The sequence below is a fragment of the Larimichthys crocea genome, chromosome XVII (genome assembly GCF_000972845.2).
Source record: "Larimichthys crocea isolate SSNF chromosome XVII, L_crocea_2.0, whole genome shotgun sequence".
Classification (NCBI taxonomy): Eukaryota; Metazoa; Chordata; class Actinopteri; family Sciaenidae; genus Larimichthys; species Larimichthys crocea.
In genome coordinates, this window is record NC_040027.1 from 15,575,169 (window position 1) to 15,592,799 (window position 17,631).

Below are 17,631 nucleotides of genomic sequence, written 5' to 3' on the forward strand. Positions count from 1 at the left end.
TTATGAGTAATTTTTTATCCACCTTATGTATAGCTGCCATGACAAGTAGATTTCCACGCTGTGGGATAATTAAAGTCTATCTTATCATCCATTCTCTTTCAGTGGACAGACACCTGGTCAGTAGCGATGTCATGTTGGCAGTTTCTGGTAACTTTTACACGAGTGCAAGTGCGCTTGACTTTGACTGATAATGAGCTAATTCTTTTTCTGAATTGCTGTAATTACACTGAAAAGCTGAATTTGAGATTCCTCTAGATCATTGGTTGTTTTTCTGTAGCAGATTTCCCTCTACCGGTAAAAACGGACACCTGATGGTCTGTGACCTCGAGTGATCAGCCTCCTTAAAGGTCCCACAGCCAAGCTTTTACACGGTGATGGTTAATCCACCTTTCCAAACACTTTGGTCGATCAAGATAGCTTGATGACCTTTTCATGTAGCACCATCGAGGTCAAAATCTAACAGGCAGATTGTCAAATTCAGAAACATCCCACAATAATCTTAAAGTGTTTACTTCAGGAGTCGTTTGTTGTAACTGAAAAAATGGAACCAAATTAGGGTGCAAACCTGTGCAACACTGCTTTTGTTTGTGCATTCTGTTAAACTCAATCATAAAGTTTGAGCACCCAATTACTCATGTGACCTTTATGACTCGTGCACTCACGGTAGGAGTTAATGCATAACAACTGAAAGCCAGTCAGCGTTAATCAATCTCTCAAAACTGTAATCCAAAATCCAAGGTCACCGGTACAAATGGCTCATTTCCATTCGAGAGAAGCAAAAAAAAGAAAAAAAAAAGAAATATTATATGACATTATCGCCATGGACAACAATTCATAGAACTGCTTTATTTTGTATTCATTCTGATTGAGTCCAAACACACACACATACAGCCATCTATTTATCCTCACGTATAAATAGATGAATTTACACAGATATACATAAATACACATTTCTGATATGCATATTCATTTTTGAAATCATGCTATGTCTCTTCTGTAAAGGACTCTCCCTATTGGATGAGGGCACACACAGCGATCTGAAAACACATACACAACACAGCTGGAACAGTTGGAAGAATCCCTATTGATTTGCATGTACAGTAAAATACCACAAATCTTTCCATTTTTGGATATCTTACAAAGAAACAGCTGTGGCTTATAGACCATAAATATACAGCAGCTGCATCTCAATAAACACACTGAAGAATATGGTACAGTAAATTATGTAGATTGCAATCATTTCTTTTGCCCAGCAGCAAAAATAAAACCAAATAAAAATAATATTCTCCGATTCAAATGGAAAATATATTTGTATATCTTTATATATGTATTTATAATTTTATGTACACATTCTCAGGAGCACAACTATGAGAAAGAAAAATAAATACAACAGCACAAGTGAAAAAAAATAATATATATATATAAATGATAGGCCTACATGTAAAATTTCTCCAATAAGGCAATAAAAATGAACTTAAAAGCTAGACTGTACAAAATATTGCTGCTATGGTCTCCATCTGATGAACAACAGCAAACTGATTACAACTGGCCACTGCACATCATGAGAATGAGCTCATCTCTATTTTACAAACATCGACGTGTCCTCCCTTACACACAAACACACATAGAAACGTACCAACCGATCTGTAGTTAGATTTAAAAAAAAAGAAAAGAAGAAAAATTCAGTTTGTATGTTGAACTTAAGTCTTATTTTAGAGTCCTAAGATGTCAACCACAGAGAGAGACTACAGTAAACACTACAATGACTGTGATTGACTTCACCAACACACACACACTTGATAATCCTAACATGAACGCTGTCTTAATATCAGCCTGTGTGAGCGGAAAAAACGAAGATAACGTGATGTCATGTTTGATTTGGCCTCTATCACTAGTTCTTCTTCAAGTGCAACATTCAACCCATTTACAAACTGCTGTGTCTCACCGACGTACTGCAACGTACTGTGTTCATTCACATACACAGATAACAGGTACGATATTGACTGCACTACAACTGATGCTCTACGTCTAACAAACATTTGAAAAATGTTAAGTCGATGGATTTCTTATTGTGAGGAGGGTTAGGGCAACTGTCACCGATATGCCGATTATTTTCCCACCTAAACAAAGAAAAAATAAAGAAATTGTTACAAATGATCCGTGTGCATCTGTCCAAAAATAGGGCAACACTGGAAGACATTGTTATGACGTGATGACTGCTATAATGACCGACAATGTCTGCTGCCTTTAGTGTTGCAAATTGCTGCCCTCTGTTGTGAAGGCAAGAGTCAGCCGTTTTCCACGAGAGGTGTAGTAAAAAAAAAAAGAAGTAGTAACACTGAAATTACACGACGAACACGTGAAGTAAAAAACAAACAAACCGGGAAATAAAGAAGCTGCAGTGATGAAATGATGAAAACATTAAAGTTAAAGTTCTTTGGATGCAAATAATAATAATAATAATAATAATAAAAGAAGCAATTAGAATGAAAAGTACCAACAATGAAGATTATAATAAAACACAAACAGATGAAATAAATAAAAATTCACAGTAGTAAAACAGCCGAAGAGAAGCTCAGAAATAAAAAATAACATTTGATATAAATAATTAATTATTACGCTATGAATAAAACAAACCGTAGAGATGAAATGATGAGTTTTAATTCTTCCCTCTATAAACTAAACTGCATAATATTCACTACTGTAAAAGTGGTGGATGACAGAGACGTCTAAACGTTCTTTTTTGATGGTTACTATAATAACTCTGGTTTCACGAGCCCTCCAACACCACGGACCTCACGACTCACTCAGCACGCTGAAATCTACACGTGGCCGTACGTGCTGCTCCCAGGGTTGACGTCGCAATGTTGCGTTTCTCTATCGGATGTTGAGAGAAAGCTGGATGCCAGGTGAGGAGGAGTACAACAATACAGCCAGTACCGAGGAGGAGGAGAAGGCCAGATTTCAGTGTGCTGCCTCTGCAGGAGTGAGTCTGTTGGAGGGCTGTGCTATCATACTGTACAATACCTACAGAAAAGTATTCGCCCTGCTTTGAAGTTATCATGTTCATTATTTTATTTTCTGTCATTCAGTGTCCAAAAGAAAAAAAAAGCCACATTATCTCAGGTTATAATAAAAAACATGAAAACATCCAAGGAGAATACTTCTCACAGGCACCGTGACTCACTATGGTCTTTCATGTATGTCGAACATATAAGACTACAGCCGTATACGCACTACCGTATGTCACACATTATTATTAAACTGATATAATTTATCATTTATCAAGGGTGAAAGGCAGGGATGGTTGAAAAATCAGTGACGTCATCACTGTCAGGATTTTTTTCCCCCCCTTCTCTGGTACTCGAGTCACTTTTTCCCCCCTCGGTTGTGTTCAGTTTTTCTGAATGCATGTTTAAAATCCTGTTTCAGACAGAGATCCTGCTGCTGCTACCGCTGAGGTCTGGACCTCAGACCAATGATTCCTCTCCACTGAGACGTTCACTCCTCTCTGCCAGAGAACAGGCTTTACTGTTGGAGACAGACAAGACAAGATTGAAAGTATTAGGCAGGAGTGCGCACAGCATACACAATTTTATCCTCCCAGCCCGGCCGTGAAATGTGTGAAATCTTCTCATGCATTACTTGCGAATGATAGTGAAAACAGTGAGCTAGCTGTTATTAAATGCTGCTGATAAAAGGAAAATAGATTAGATAAGGCAACCATAAATCTCATAAACATAAACACCCTCGAGTGACCCTTTGTGTGTCTGACTGGTGCGACTCCACACTTAACAAATATCTAATGTCGATTTAATGAAATATCTTGGATCAAATAACGCTGTAAAGTCCAAATTTCCTGAGATATTTTAATTAATCGGCATCACCTACATAATTCAGCGTGATTAACATGATTAAGCATCCCTTTTATAAGGATTATAAAAGCGGGAACATATTTAATATATTATATTATATGTCAAAACTGAGTTTGACGTGATCGGGAGACAAAACTTGCTTCGGGACATCCCCGGTGTAAAGACGTGTCTACGAAGATGAAACTTAAAATGAGCAAGAGAAAAGAACCGATGGCTGATGACACCTTATCAGAGCATGTCATGCAGCAGAGTATGGGCAAATGCTGCATGTTAACACCGTGTTTTCTTAACATTAATTTACCAGATAAAACATTTTACATATATGTTTTAACACTGGAAATAAACTCAAAAATGCCTCATATATCCTCCCGTATTGCTCAAGATGAACCAAAATGATGTCCGTGTTTTGTAAAATGTGATTCCTCTGTGAGTTTAATGTACATATCTCTATTGTGACCATCTTTCTGGTGATGCACGAGGCCGATGCAGCGCGGTGGTGTGTGCTAAATGCTGAGCAGCTTGATGTTGGAGGGACATGGGATGGCTGGTTGTGGACTTGATGGTCACGCGGGCTGCATTTTTCCACCCACTTATCAATGAGGAATGAATGCTGTAATGTAGAGGTGGGTTTCTGGATGCAGAGCGAGCCTACCTCTTGGATCAATGACTTTTTTTGAACCTGAGAAGCTTGTTCTACATTTACTGTAGAAGCTTCTCACGTGGGTAAACTGATCCTTTCCATCCTAGTAACCCTGAATAAACAATCACCACCAAACAACAACTGATTTTATTCCTTGCCTATTTTCCTGTACTTAATATTTTAGTGCTTCTCACTTACTGTCTCTTTTTCCCAATCCCCATCTGGCAGGGACTTAGACTCTGAGCCATAGTGTAGCGGAGAGTACACCCAGGTCCTGTCCTCTGGAGGCTGTTTTTACACACCCACCACAGTAGAGGGGGACAGAGGAAAGGCCAGAGGCACAGAGACAAGCAGCAGGGGCAGGCAGGAGAAAGACACAGGAGATCACGGGAGAAGAAAAAGACAAGACAGGAAATGAAAAATTAGGGATGCATATAGGAGGAAATGTCGCCGAGAGACATCGGAAAGTGTGAATTTGAGTGTAAAAATGTTAAAAGGTGTTTCAAAGGATGTGTCAATCCTTTCAGAGGTTACAAGACTTGAACACAGAGATGAAAAAAATCGTGTCAAATAACAGGTTGCATACGGAGGAGTGCTGTTAAATGTTAAGATGGATCTCACTGACGTGTGATTAAATCATATGTCTTATTCTTAGCTCCTGGGAAGCAGAGTGAAGTGTACAGAGTGGATGGATGAGTCGCTAAAGCAGCCAAACAGGGAAGGATGAGGAGTGGTAGTGGTAGAGGTAGTGGGAAGAAAAAGCCAGGATGCAGGGACAGAACACAGAAAGCATCCTCGAGTCAAAGCAAAACACAAGAGCAACAAGCAAAAGCACTCTTTGGTCTGTAAAAGCTTCGGCGGGTTCTTTTGTTTCTGGAGGTGGCAGCCCTTTAAGAGAGGGAAGCAGCTGCCGCACGGTATGTTGGCGATGGTGACGGAGGCGGAGGTGGAGGTGGTGTGGGTTGATGTCATACACGCATACAGACGGGTGGAAAAATGAGTAAAGTCAGTAAATAAATGAGTGGAGATGTTTCCGTGCTCTGTGGCACGTCAAAAAACACAGAGCAGGTCTGTTTTGTATCAGGATGGCGAGAGGTTCAGTCACAGACTGAACAGTGGCTAAACTAATATATGTTTTGATATATGGGAGAGACGCTAAATTGGGTCTGACATTTGATGATGCTCGTGAATAAGTGAGACGTGAGTTAAAACAGACGAGACGCTCTTCCTCAGGTGACTGATGTCATCCAAACGTCAGCAGTCACACAGAGAGGACGTTATAGTCGGGCTTGCAGTGCATAAACGACTCCTCGTCGCAAAGATGAATGCGCATGTGAGAGTTCAGTGGTGTAAAAAAACCATCAGCACAGAGAAAAGGTGGCAAAAAAAGGTCAGATGATTCCCAGCAAGTGACGCCACAGCTTTGTGAAGCTCAGTTGTGGGGTGAAGACGTGGATCGTGGGTGGACCTGCTCAAACAAGCCACATGTAACGGCATCGATCTGTCAGTCGAAGCTGCCATGCTGTTAATTATGCATAACTTTAAGATTTAGTTTAATTTAAACGGATGTAAAAATTTCACAGTCATGGTTACAGGCCTGAATGTTTGACCCCTAAGGTGAGGCGATCTGGTGACCACCTTAGAGGGAAGGACATTCTTCTGAGTGATCACATTTATCCTGTGATGAAACGATCTGTCCTAATGGGAGTGGTCTTTTCTAGGATGACAATACCTCCATCCATAGGACACGAGGGGTCACTGAATGGTTACGTTATGGCCTTCGCAGGCAACCCAGTTGGATATCTATGGGAAATTTCGATTAACACGCGAGGTAGGCTGTCAGTGAGTGAGGAAACAAATTGATTTAATGGAAGATGAAAATCAGAGTAACACAAAGGTCAAATAAAAAGTCTTTTGTCCTCCCACACTTCATTGTCTTCTCTTATGGGGAGAGCCCTGTAATCATGTTTCATTAGACCAACAGCGATGTGCTCAGGAGGGCTGATCTAGTGCAGTCTAACACACCAGGTACTAGTACCAGCTGAACTCACTTCTCACTTACCGGCCAACAGGACCGGCATCTCCTCCTTTGTCGGAGAGGAGAGACCACCCAGGTCCTTCCATCAGGAAACTTGACAACAACAGAGGGAATGTGGTGCAGACACGAAGAGATGTGAAGAGTTGAAGTAAGGTGGGGGAGTGACAGAGGGTGGAAAAAAAGAAGCATGCTGAGGTGAAAATGAAAATAAGTGAGAGGTGACTGCTGTCTGGCAGCCAGACTGTTTTTATCCACCCACTTGCACACAACACGCTACCATCGCACCACCTTCATTTCATGCAGGCATTCACATAACGGGGGGGAAAAAAGAGGGAAATGTCAGAGACAGAGCGAGAACCGGAGAAGATTAAGACTCGGGACTAGATGGAACAGAAGAAGAAGGTGAAAATTATAGAATAAAAATGTGCGGGCGGAGCAGAGGAGGACGGAGGTGACGAAGTCAAAGACGAGGGGGAGCAGACAAAAAGTTGAAAAACAGATCAGATGTAGAGGAACGGAGGAGAAGGAGAGCAGAGCGTGAATCATGAAAAGTGAATGTGGAGACTGTCGGTCGTGGCTGAATAATTTAGTCACGAGCCACTCTGAGGAATCTGTGAAGTGACGACACACACACGTGTAACACCTGTCTCACTCTGCGCCTTGAGCAATCACACCAACCTCAAATGATGTGCTGTGTTTTCCCCCAAAGAGTGTCATGAATGCTGCCATTTCAAACACATTCACTGCTGCTTATTTCTATAGGTACCGTTTAATTTAAAGCTAAACAGAGGCTTTTTATAAAAAAGGTGCTCTCATAGAAATTGAAGTTGCTGAGTGTTACAAGGACTAAAATCTGATTTATTTTGATTTTCTCTCGCAGAAACTCAACCCAGCATGCTTGTAATCCAATACTGATTAATAAAATAAAGGAAATTTGCTCAGATGTACAGAAAGAGAAACATATGACATGTTAATAAAAACACAATTGAATTTAATTGGGGTTTTTTTTGTGTTTGCTTTCTTTCAATCATAATCCTCTTAAATTACAAGCAGTAATAATTATGTAAGCAATGGATTTTGTGAGACACTGCTACAGCTTTTTTGCCTGTTCAGCGCTTCTGTTACTTGAAAACAAGAGTGCCGATAAGTGGCAATAACGTTGAAACTGTCCCGTGGTTCTTCCCCCTTTTTTTCTGCGTGAATCGAGCAGAGCGGCACCTGAAACATTTATTAACGGAAAAAGCGCGTTGGGGCGGGCGTGCAGAAACCTCGACTTGTGTGGGATGTCAGAAGGGAGAAGTGCAGCAGCTGATGATGATGATGATGGCGGTGATGGTGGTGGTGACGGTGGTGGAGAGAAACAGCAGAAACAGCACAAAGGATGATCAGATGGCGAGGTGGCTGGCTGACCTGAGCGAGGCGGTAGATTATCCTGACAGTTCAGTTTAGTTTCCATATACTGAGATATGTGGAGCTTTCATACTTCACTTTAGGTTTTAACAGCAGATGAATCAACTTACTTCCACTTGGCCACTCCCGGTCTGTTTCTGTGTTGGACGTGCACAGTGTCGCTTCACCTCTGGCAGAGCTACAGACCCCCCTGCTGCTGCCGTACAGAGAGTGTATCCCCTCCCCTTTGAAGCATGAACTGGGCGTCAGCCAGAGCCGGCTACATGAGAGGGCTGTTAAATAACTGAAGGGAGCTCGAGGACTAACCTGTTGGCCATTAGGGATTTCTCATGCCACATTAGAGGGTTTTTGATTCCTGACAGGAGACACCACAGCAGGAGCGCATGCCAGGTGGGAACGTCTCTATCAGTAACTGTGATCACTGGCTCTGTTCTCCATGCTTCACCCGACACTCATACATTCATTTATACGCGTGCTTTTTGGGCACATTTATACCTGCCGACAGGACGCTATCCGATGATAGCCGCCCGCTTTTTGTAGGACAATCCTGCGGACTGCGAACGAGCTGCGAAAGCCGCTTCATTCGTTTTGCTGTGAGTGTGTCTGCGGTTTAGTTGTTGATCGTATTAGACAGGAAACGCAGAGTGATATTGACGTGCTATCATCACTCGGTAAACACACCAAACCAAGAGTGCACACTGCAATAAACCGTGTTTAAAGAAATAGGTCGACATTTTGCTTTTTCGTGCCAAGAGTTAGAGAAGAAGATTGACACCGCTCTCGTGTCTAAATATGAAAAGCGCTTAGCGTAAAGCCTAGAATAAATGTCGAAGTATTCCTTTAACTGAATGCACCACACACTGCAAGCAATAACTGCACACGCTCTTATTCCCATACCAGCCTGAGTCGCCGCGTTCGACTGTCAGCGCCTCTGTAGGAGAGCACCAAATAGCTCAGTCTTTGAACTTATGATCAGAAATACATTGCTCGTTACAAATACATCTCAAAAGTAGCCAACACACCTCGATGCTCATTCATATTAAGGATAATTTGATGGTTAAAAAAAAAAGTGAAAACTCAAAAAGATGACAAGTGATGGGAGCTAGTCCTACACTGAGATGTGCTTACTGTTGTCTAACGTCTAAAAGTGTGTGCGCATGTGTGTGTGTGTGTGTGTGTCTGGACTTACAAAGTAGATATCTGTGATTGGCACGTCATCGTCGTCGTCGACTGAAGCCTGGCTGGTGCACCCTGAGCCGGACATCTGGCTGGCCCTGTCTGCGTCTATCACCTTGGGGCTGGACGGGGCTTCCTTGGCTGCCCCGGGGGAAGAAGGAGCAGCTGGGGCAGACGAGCAGGAGGAGGAGGAGGAGGCTGCGGCTTCTGGCGCTGACGAAGAAGAGCCGGAAGGTGCTGCCGCAGCGGCATCGGGGGCCGCCGCTCCCGCTACCTCCTTAAGATCACTGTTGGAAAGTGGAAAAACACCAAATACAAGTTTAATGCTTTCCTAATTTATTATAATATTATTAAACAGTTCATTATTATAAAGGCTCCGTGAGATTTAAGGACAAAATAAACAACCTGGTTACCCACACGCAGCTGTTGCAGCCATAAATTGGGTCATAAGTGACCGGGGCTATAAGAGAAAACTGTCTTTGGCAGCTGCATGTGTGGGTTTGTTGTTTATCAGCTTAAGCTTTAAGATTTGCCAGCTGGCTTGTGTGTCGCCAACAATCCTTTATTGTTCCTGGCCTGATCATAAACTATTAGGAAGGATTTAAGCGCGTCCACATTGCTTTCTCAGCTTCTGTGTTCGAGCTTATCGCCACCAGAGGAGAAGCCCGGCAGTTGGCCGCTGAGGCAAAAGAAGCTGAGTTGGCATCTCCAAGAGAGAGCTGATTGGCTGAAGGGGGGGGTTGCCATGCAGAGAGTCTCTCTGTCGTCAAATCTGTGCATTAATTTAGGGATGTCTTTACAAAACTGTATCAGTGTCTCTCTGTACGCCACACTCCTTCATTTGCTGCTGTTCTCTATTCACCGTCTTCATCATTCCCTTTCCTCTGCTCCATCTCTCACTTCTCACACCCATCAACCGGCTACTCCTCAAGCTGCAGGTGAGTCGGCTCAGTCGGATGGTGGATTCAGTCGCCCGTCGCTCCCTCAGCTGCTCTCACCACCGCCACCACCTCTCTCTCTCTCTCCTCCTCCAGCTTTCAGACCCCCCGGGCCATATGTCTAGCCACCGCCTTCTCAGCATCAGATGCAATTATTCAGTTGGTTTGCTTCAGCGGCCACATCCTGATTCAGCCTGACCTAACCAAATATAAATGTGAGCCCGGGGAACATGGCAGCAGGCAGCAGTTTCACTTTTCTAATAAAAATTAAATTAAATAAAAACAGGTCAGAATATGCAAAGGCAGGTCATTCCAGCTTTATCTGAGCAGCCTGCAGGCTTCCTGCCCTACTGACCTACTTCTACTGACTGGTCCCCCCCCCATGTCAGGGCTCCTTCTGCCCCGTGTCTGCCTTGCAGTGTCACCCCATTAAAAAACAGCTCACAACACAAATTTCCATGCATGTGTGCACTCTCTCATTACTCTAAAGTAGATGCCCCGCTCCACACAGTGCCTGTGGTCATTTAGCTGTCCATAACAGGGGGACGATGGTGTCCTGTAAACAAACGGGTCGATCTCCTTTCGGCGTCACATGTTTAAAAACGTGTGCGTGAGAGTGGAGAGGTGTGCTAATCAGCTGCCTGTGCCCAGGTGAGACTACCGGCAGCAGGTTATTTATAGTGCAGCGCCAAACTGAGTCATGTTGATGATTGGGGTCACGAACGACAGCTCTGCAGCTTATCCAGTATCGGGGGTCACATGCATGCTGAGAGTGTATCATCATGGGTTATATTTACGCTCTATTTGCTGCACATGGGAATATATTTAACACCAAATATGACAAAGTGTGGCAAGACAGACAAAAAGACAGATCATTTTTATTTGAATGTATTTTTTGCTTTTGGAAAATATAGCGATGCACTGAAGATACAGTTTGGATTTCTGTCATATCATGAAGGATTTGATACTATTACTATCTGTATCGAGTACTATCGATTAAAAAAGGCTGCTAAAATTCTAAGCGGGCTCTTTTCTGTGACTCGTTCAATCCCAAAAAAATCAGAGAGAATAACAAGATGAAACTAGACGATCAGCCCAACTCACCCTCTTTGTCTGAAACCCGCCACAAAGTGACCAGGTAAAATCAGGTGAAATCATATAACCACACCTAAAGGTGGTAGAGTGGGTGCCCCTCGCGCAGAGGCTTATCCCAGGGTTCGAATCACCACCATCTCCACCTCAGCATCCATCTGCGGGCTCAGGGTGGTTTAAGATATTTCCTCGTCACTCTTCAATATCTCAGTTTACATATCTGCGGGGACTCTAACTGTCCAATCATGAGTTGTCTGACTGAACTCCAGTAAGTAGCATTTATCTCCCTTATTTGGTTCAATGATTAGATTCCATGACATGTTTTGAGTTTCTGCATCTTCTTGTTGGCGTACCTGGTTTCGGGTGAAGGCTGTGGAACGGAGATGGTGGGCTCACTGTCGTGTCTCTTCAACTCCACCTCCACTGTGATGGTCTGTTGATCCTCCTCGCGCACACGCAGCTCCTCCTGAGTCCTGAACACAGACGCAGACGGACGCGTTAAAACAACACGCGCAGAGGAAATGAAACAAACAAACAGAGCCACGTCTTAGCAACAAAACGACCAGGCCTGCTCATAAACACACCGACTAACAGGCTGACCTCATTTTCTCGTCTACACACCCACCACACCCAGAAAATGTTTGATGCTGTGAAAACATGACGCTGGCCACTTTCGAAAGTTTGTGAAAACAGCTCTTGAAACAGTAGCATTCATGCTCCAAACTCACCTCCCGTCATGGCTGAGTGACTGGGTGTGCCTCCTGGAGACAGAGGACACAGTGTCAGTACAGGCTGCATGAGAAAACCGCAGCAGCCAGCAACAACAACACCAGTGTGGCTCTTGAAGTGTTCACATGAGTAACTACTGATGCCACAATGTGAAGTTTCTATGTTTAAGTTGTAATTTAAGGATGATGTAGTGTTATGGAAACATGACCTGTGAACGTCCAACACTGATCTTTGAAATAAATGTTACAACGGGGCTCGGATTGCAATGGATAACTCCTGTGTGTGTGTGTGTGTGTGTGTGTGTGTGTTAGCACCTGTAGCGGGGGTGCTCGGCTGTGTCAGAGGGGGACCTCTCTGGGATAGACAGGGAGGTTGTGGAAGAGAGAGTGGTGGCAATTGATGCTGTGGTGGCCTCCTCAAACGATGGAGGAGTACATGGAAGATCTGCTCGCCCTGAAGGAGAGAGACACACACACACACACACGGACATTATTTATTCTATTTATTGTTAAAGCAGCTCATACCTGTTAATTTTCTTATTTTTAGCAGTTTTTCTGTGTTCTGCTTAAGTTATTTTTCCATGGCAACAGCTACAATCTTGTTGCTTATCGAGAATTGGAGTGATCGGTAGTGTTTACAAAAGGGTGAGATGGACGGCGTGTCAGACGGTGAATTTGGGTAAAATATGTGGCCTCTGTTCCTCTCATCTGTGTCTGGTTATCTTGGGTTGAGTCGCCGCATTGCTGCATTGTGTAACAGGTGTTATTTACCCTCATCCTCCAGTGTCGGGAAGCTGCGAGCTCCTCGCAGGTCGTAGATATTCTCGTCTCTCTCAGAGGGAAGCTGGCTGGCTGACCAGGCGGCGCCAGGACCAACGCACTTAGGCACCGTCAACGACACGCGACCCTTCTTGGATGGAGATGATTTCAGAGCTGAGGGACGAGGAACACATTAAAGAAATCAGGTGATGTGTCATGTGGCACATAGTGCTGTGATAACAGTTAAAGGATCAAACTGATGTTTAACTCTCACGTGACATGAAGCGGCACCTAATAAGGCAGTTAGCCACTGTATCAGATTTTTCTGTCAAGGCTCAGCAGTAAAAAAAAAAAGCTCTGTGTGACTATGTAAGGCAGTGTGATGAACTCACAGGAGCTCTTCTTGAAGACCATGCTGCTCATGAACTTGAAGAACCTGTCGGCGTAGAAGCCAGGCCGGTGGACTGACACGGTGTCCTGAAGGGAGAGAGAGATTAATGAGACAAACAGTGCATGAATAAAATGATCAAACCCGGCAGAGGACAGTAGATTAAACCGTCGATTCATCTCCTTAGTGTCGCATTTTAGTAATTCATTTTTCTCTGGGTCAAGCCACCAGACAGAACAACACGTTCAGGCAACACGGTCAGACAAGGCTACACTTCATTATTTATGTTGCAGCAGACACAGATCACTCTGCCAGCAGACTGTCAGATGACACTTGGTGTTTGGTTTAGACTGACAGACGGACGGAGGATACTGAAGAAGTGAAGGAAGAGCAGCTCGGTTCTTATTATTAACATTTTTCTATCCTCATCGCCGGACTTCACTATGAGTAACGTCTTTGTGTGTAACAAACAGAGAGCGAGGAGTCTCCTTTATCTTCGGTGACAGTGACGCACGGGAGGCTGTTACGGGGGTTGCTCGCTCTCCCGCGTGTATCTTGTGTATGAGTGTGTTTCCGAGTGGGAGACTGGAGTGAGTAAGGAGAGTGATTATTGACATGAATGACTCTATCTTGAGAACAATGTGGCGGTGATCATGATTCAGAGCGTAAAGCCCAGAGCAGAAGAAGAGATGTGAGGTGTTTTAGCGCTGAGGCCAGCCCCTAAATGTGAGCGGTATACTCAAAAAACATACACCACTCAGAAAAAGTTAGTGATAGTCGACTTTCGGATGACATTTATGGAAAATGTAAAAAGTTCATGCTACAGTGATATATCAATGAATAGAGGTCTTCATCTCAAACAGTTTATGGTCTTGTCATGTGTCCTTGAGCATCGGTTACAGCTTGACAACGACATCTCACGCTGTTCACAAGTCGACTTATTGCGACCTGCTGATGACACTCACACATCCTGATTGAAACCTCGCACTAGCCACGAAACTGTTGATCGATTGTTAGGTGTCATCTTGTCCCTTTTTCTATTAAAACCGCTGTGCTAAGTTATTATAAGGCTCTACTTTTTGACTCACGTGTGAATTATCAAATTTTTTAAAACAAAACGAACTAAACACGAGGTCGAAGACTGTCGATCCTATCCAACACCTCTACCTCCACACACAGCTGACAGAACTCCGAGTCAATCAAAACAGCCAACAAACCAATTGATTAATTCAAAACGATACCCAAACAAACCAGAACTTAGATGTCTCATCGGCTAAATTAATCTCAATTCTAAAACAATTAAACACAAAAAAATTGTCTCCAACACTTCTAATCTCATGATGTCAAAATGTGAAAATTAAGTGACCCTGAACATTTGGTGGTCGATTCATGGATCAGCTTATTCACCTTGTTAGAAAACAACATGTTACACAATAAGTACTGAAACATTGAACAGTTGGGCTTTTAAAAATTAAGTTCACCTGTAGAGGTTATAGTGTATTTTAGGTGCAGTCTGAAATATATGTAAAATATATAATACATAGACGAGTATCGAGTCCCATTATGTCACAATTAAGTGGATTTACGTGTAAAATGTAGTTTTATTGTTGATTTTCTGCAATCTTCCTTACATGCTTTGTAAGCTTTAGTTACATTTATGCAACAAAGACTGTGACCCTGACATGGTGAAATCAGACCTGCAGCTCACTATGTATAATGTGTGGGCTGGTGAGAGCTGCAAATCTTCATGTCTCAGATCTCGTTTGTTTCTTGAAGTATGAGATTGTTTCAGAAGCCAAACAGTCATTCACATAAATCTAAAGTACACACTGTGTGTGACTCTCTCTCTGTTACTCTCTCTGCACTTCAATAAAGGTGATTTACTGTAATATGAGCAAAACTCGGTAATGGCTAATCTTTGTGACAATGACAGGAAACAATGAGAATGAAAAGTGTTTGGAGTAAACAGCCATGTGAAAATATTACCTTAATAAAAGACAACTGTGGCTGGTGATAGGCTTATAATTCACATTTGAGTAAGCCACAGCTCCGTCTGAGGCTGACTTCTAATAAGCTTTCATACACAAACACACCCAGAGACGTTAATGTGCCTGAATAGACCTGTGTGCTGTCTTTTTCAGTAACTGTGTGAAGTACGGGGCAGGGCAGAGCTACTAGGCCAGCAGGATATAATACAGTTATATTCACAGTTTGAGCCTTCTGTGTGTTTTGCTGATATATGACTGAGCTGCTGTGTGTGTGTGTATTCTTTGATTTTCTGTGTAAAAAGTTATTAAAATCTCACCCCGTCATGAACCAAAGCCTTCCACGTGTGCTCCAGTTTCTTGATTAGCCTGCGGAAACAAAGACGAGCACAGTTTGACACAGTGATGTCTTATTAACGTTAAAGACAAACCCAGTGGCAGGATTATTTGAGACGGGGGGAGGGAATTCGCTGCCTGTAGCCTACATCCTAACCCATCCCTCCAAAAGAAGAGCCAAGAAACATTTCTGCAACTTTCAAATTACATGACACTTTTTCCCTTAAATATCATAATGAAGTGTAATGAGTAATATGCTGCATTTCATAGGATTTAATATGCACAGCTATGCACCTGTACAAAACAAACATACCCAGCACAAATCAATGAAGCAACAGGCTGAGTCTGTGACCTGTCCTAAAGCTGCCCTCGCATATTGTGCTGAGTTATACATATATTTTCTAATTTTTTAAATATTGGATTACTATGCTGCTAAGTAGTACTACTATTGTCTTGTCTGGTCATAGGCAAAGAAATATGATTACATTGCCTGCAGGCTGAGGATTTTAAATGTGCTGTCTGAAGTGATTCAGTTGTTTCAGTTATTTGACTTCCACCTCCAGCCTGTGTCACACAGTAAGATATATACAGGTGAGGACCGCGTATGATCACGCGACTACCCGCGATGATCACCTGTAGGACTGAAGGATGTCGATGATTCCGATGTAGAGGAGAAGTCTCTCTCCTTTTCCATTCACAGCCGGGATGCCGCCCATCCTGAAACGAGAAGCAAAATAAAACTGTAAGTGGAAAATATGTCATGAGGTGTGCCTGTGTGTGAGTTTGGATGTGAGAGTGTAGAGTCAACACTTCCTGCAGGCAGCTCACAGTCAAATGTTTTTTTTTCTATTTTGAAGCACACAAAAACCCATTACTGAACACATTATTTGTCTCAAGCTAAATACTTTAAATTAACTGCATTTACTGAATGTTAAAGATCTATACAAGTCCCAGTTAGACGGATAGATTTAAGCCGGGAGTTAAGAAGTTGGTTTAAATGACTTGAGATGGAAACTGCAGCTTAACTATGAAGGTGCTGATACACTGACACTTTCATTTGATTTAGTTTCTACCTACAAACTAACGTGTGAGAAAGATTAGACATTTCTATTTCTGTTAACTCAAACGTATAAAGATGTTTTTATCTGTAATTCATTCAGACATTCATGTTTTGACCTTTTAATCCACACTGAACCAAGAAGGAGCAAGAAGGTTCCTGGCTGGGTTCTCTCCAGGCGCTTAATAGGTTAATCAGTGACTCTAAATTGGCCGTGGGTGTGAATGTGAGTGTCTCTACGTGCCCTGTGATGAGCTGGCGACTTGTTCAGGGTGTACCCCGCCTCTCGCCCTAAGTCGGCTGGGATAGGCTCCAGCCAAACCGTGGCTCCCGATGAGGATAAGCGGTTACAGATAATGGGTGGATGAAGTGGAGCGTGGCTTGAGATCTTCTGGCACGGCACTACTGACTGCTTGATGGGTAAATCTCAAGTTCGACCTCGGGGTCACTTGAAAGCGGAGCAACCTGCTTCGGTGAAGTCTTTGCTCGAGTCTTGTTTTTTTAAGCTTGTTGTCTTTTGAGACGAGAAGATTAACAGCTTAAAATGTCTAAAAAGTAGTTCTGCTTGTGAAAATATTGTTGCAGTTGCAGTTTAAATTTAAGTCGCTGAAAGAAGTGTCAGTGGAAAGGGTTTCAGAGGTCAGTTTAACTTAATGTCAGATGAATTTTAAATGTTAAAATGAGCTCAAAATGTCTCACGAAGAAGCTTTTTCATCAAAGTTGAAGCACTTAAGAAGCGTGAGCACTGAAACCAGTTGAACTTTGAAGAGAAATAGAGGAAAGCAACTGAACAAGTGCTAAGTTTCTTATTGTTCATTTATATTCTACTTTATTTTTTATATTTATACTGTTAATATGACATGAAAGTGAAAGTCTGAGACATGCCAGCGGTCACATTTATCACCCAGCTCTTTTGCCAACAGCCTGGTGTCTATCTGGCTAAACTCACGTGTCGTCGGTGTCGATGGACCCCCCGCAGGCGGCTCCTCCCTGGATGGACTCCATGGCTGTGGAGTACAAGGCCTTCTGCTGGGCCACGGGCCTCTTCTCATCGCTGCCACCCTGGGAGCCCTCCATCTGCCTCTCCCTCTCCGCCTGGTCCATGTTGTGAACCCCGAGCAGCAGACTGTAGTCCATGATCTTAAAGCTCTCCAGCACCTGAGCGGAGGGGACACATGCAGACAGGTTTGAGTGCGCGGTGACTGAGAG

General features: G+C 43.1%; 1 protein-coding gene across 2 annotated transcripts in view; it reads right to left on the reverse strand.

The window, feature by feature from the left end:
* Positions 1-831: 831 nt before the first annotated feature.
* The window catches only part of pip5k1ca (phosphatidylinositol-4-phosphate 5-kinase, type I, gamma a), a 44,791-nt gene continuing 27,991 nt past the window's right edge, over positions 832-17,631 (reverse strand). The window contains exons 8-18 of one of the 2 annotated variants that reach the window (XM_019279179.2): positions 17,372-17,580; positions 15,999-16,082; positions 15,350-15,398; positions 13,049-13,133; positions 12,669-12,830; positions 12,213-12,351; positions 11,898-11,930; positions 11,523-11,642; positions 9,153-9,426; positions 4,714-4,803; positions 832-3,531 (exon numbers count right to left, since the gene is read on the reverse strand). In XM_019279179.2, the coding sequence (XP_019134724.1) occupies positions 3,529-3,531; positions 4,714-4,803; positions 9,153-9,426; positions 11,523-11,642; positions 11,898-11,930; positions 12,213-12,351; positions 12,669-12,830; positions 13,049-13,133; positions 15,350-15,398; positions 15,999-16,082; positions 17,372-17,580 (1,248 nt within the window). In that variant the 3' untranslated portion in view covers positions 832-3,528. The remainder of the gene's footprint in view (positions 3,532-4,713; positions 4,804-9,152; positions 9,427-11,522; positions 11,643-11,897; positions 11,931-12,212; positions 12,352-12,668; positions 12,831-13,048; positions 13,134-15,349; positions 15,399-15,998; positions 16,083-17,371; positions 17,581-17,631) is intronic. The other variant, XM_019279180.2, reaches the window with a different exon arrangement.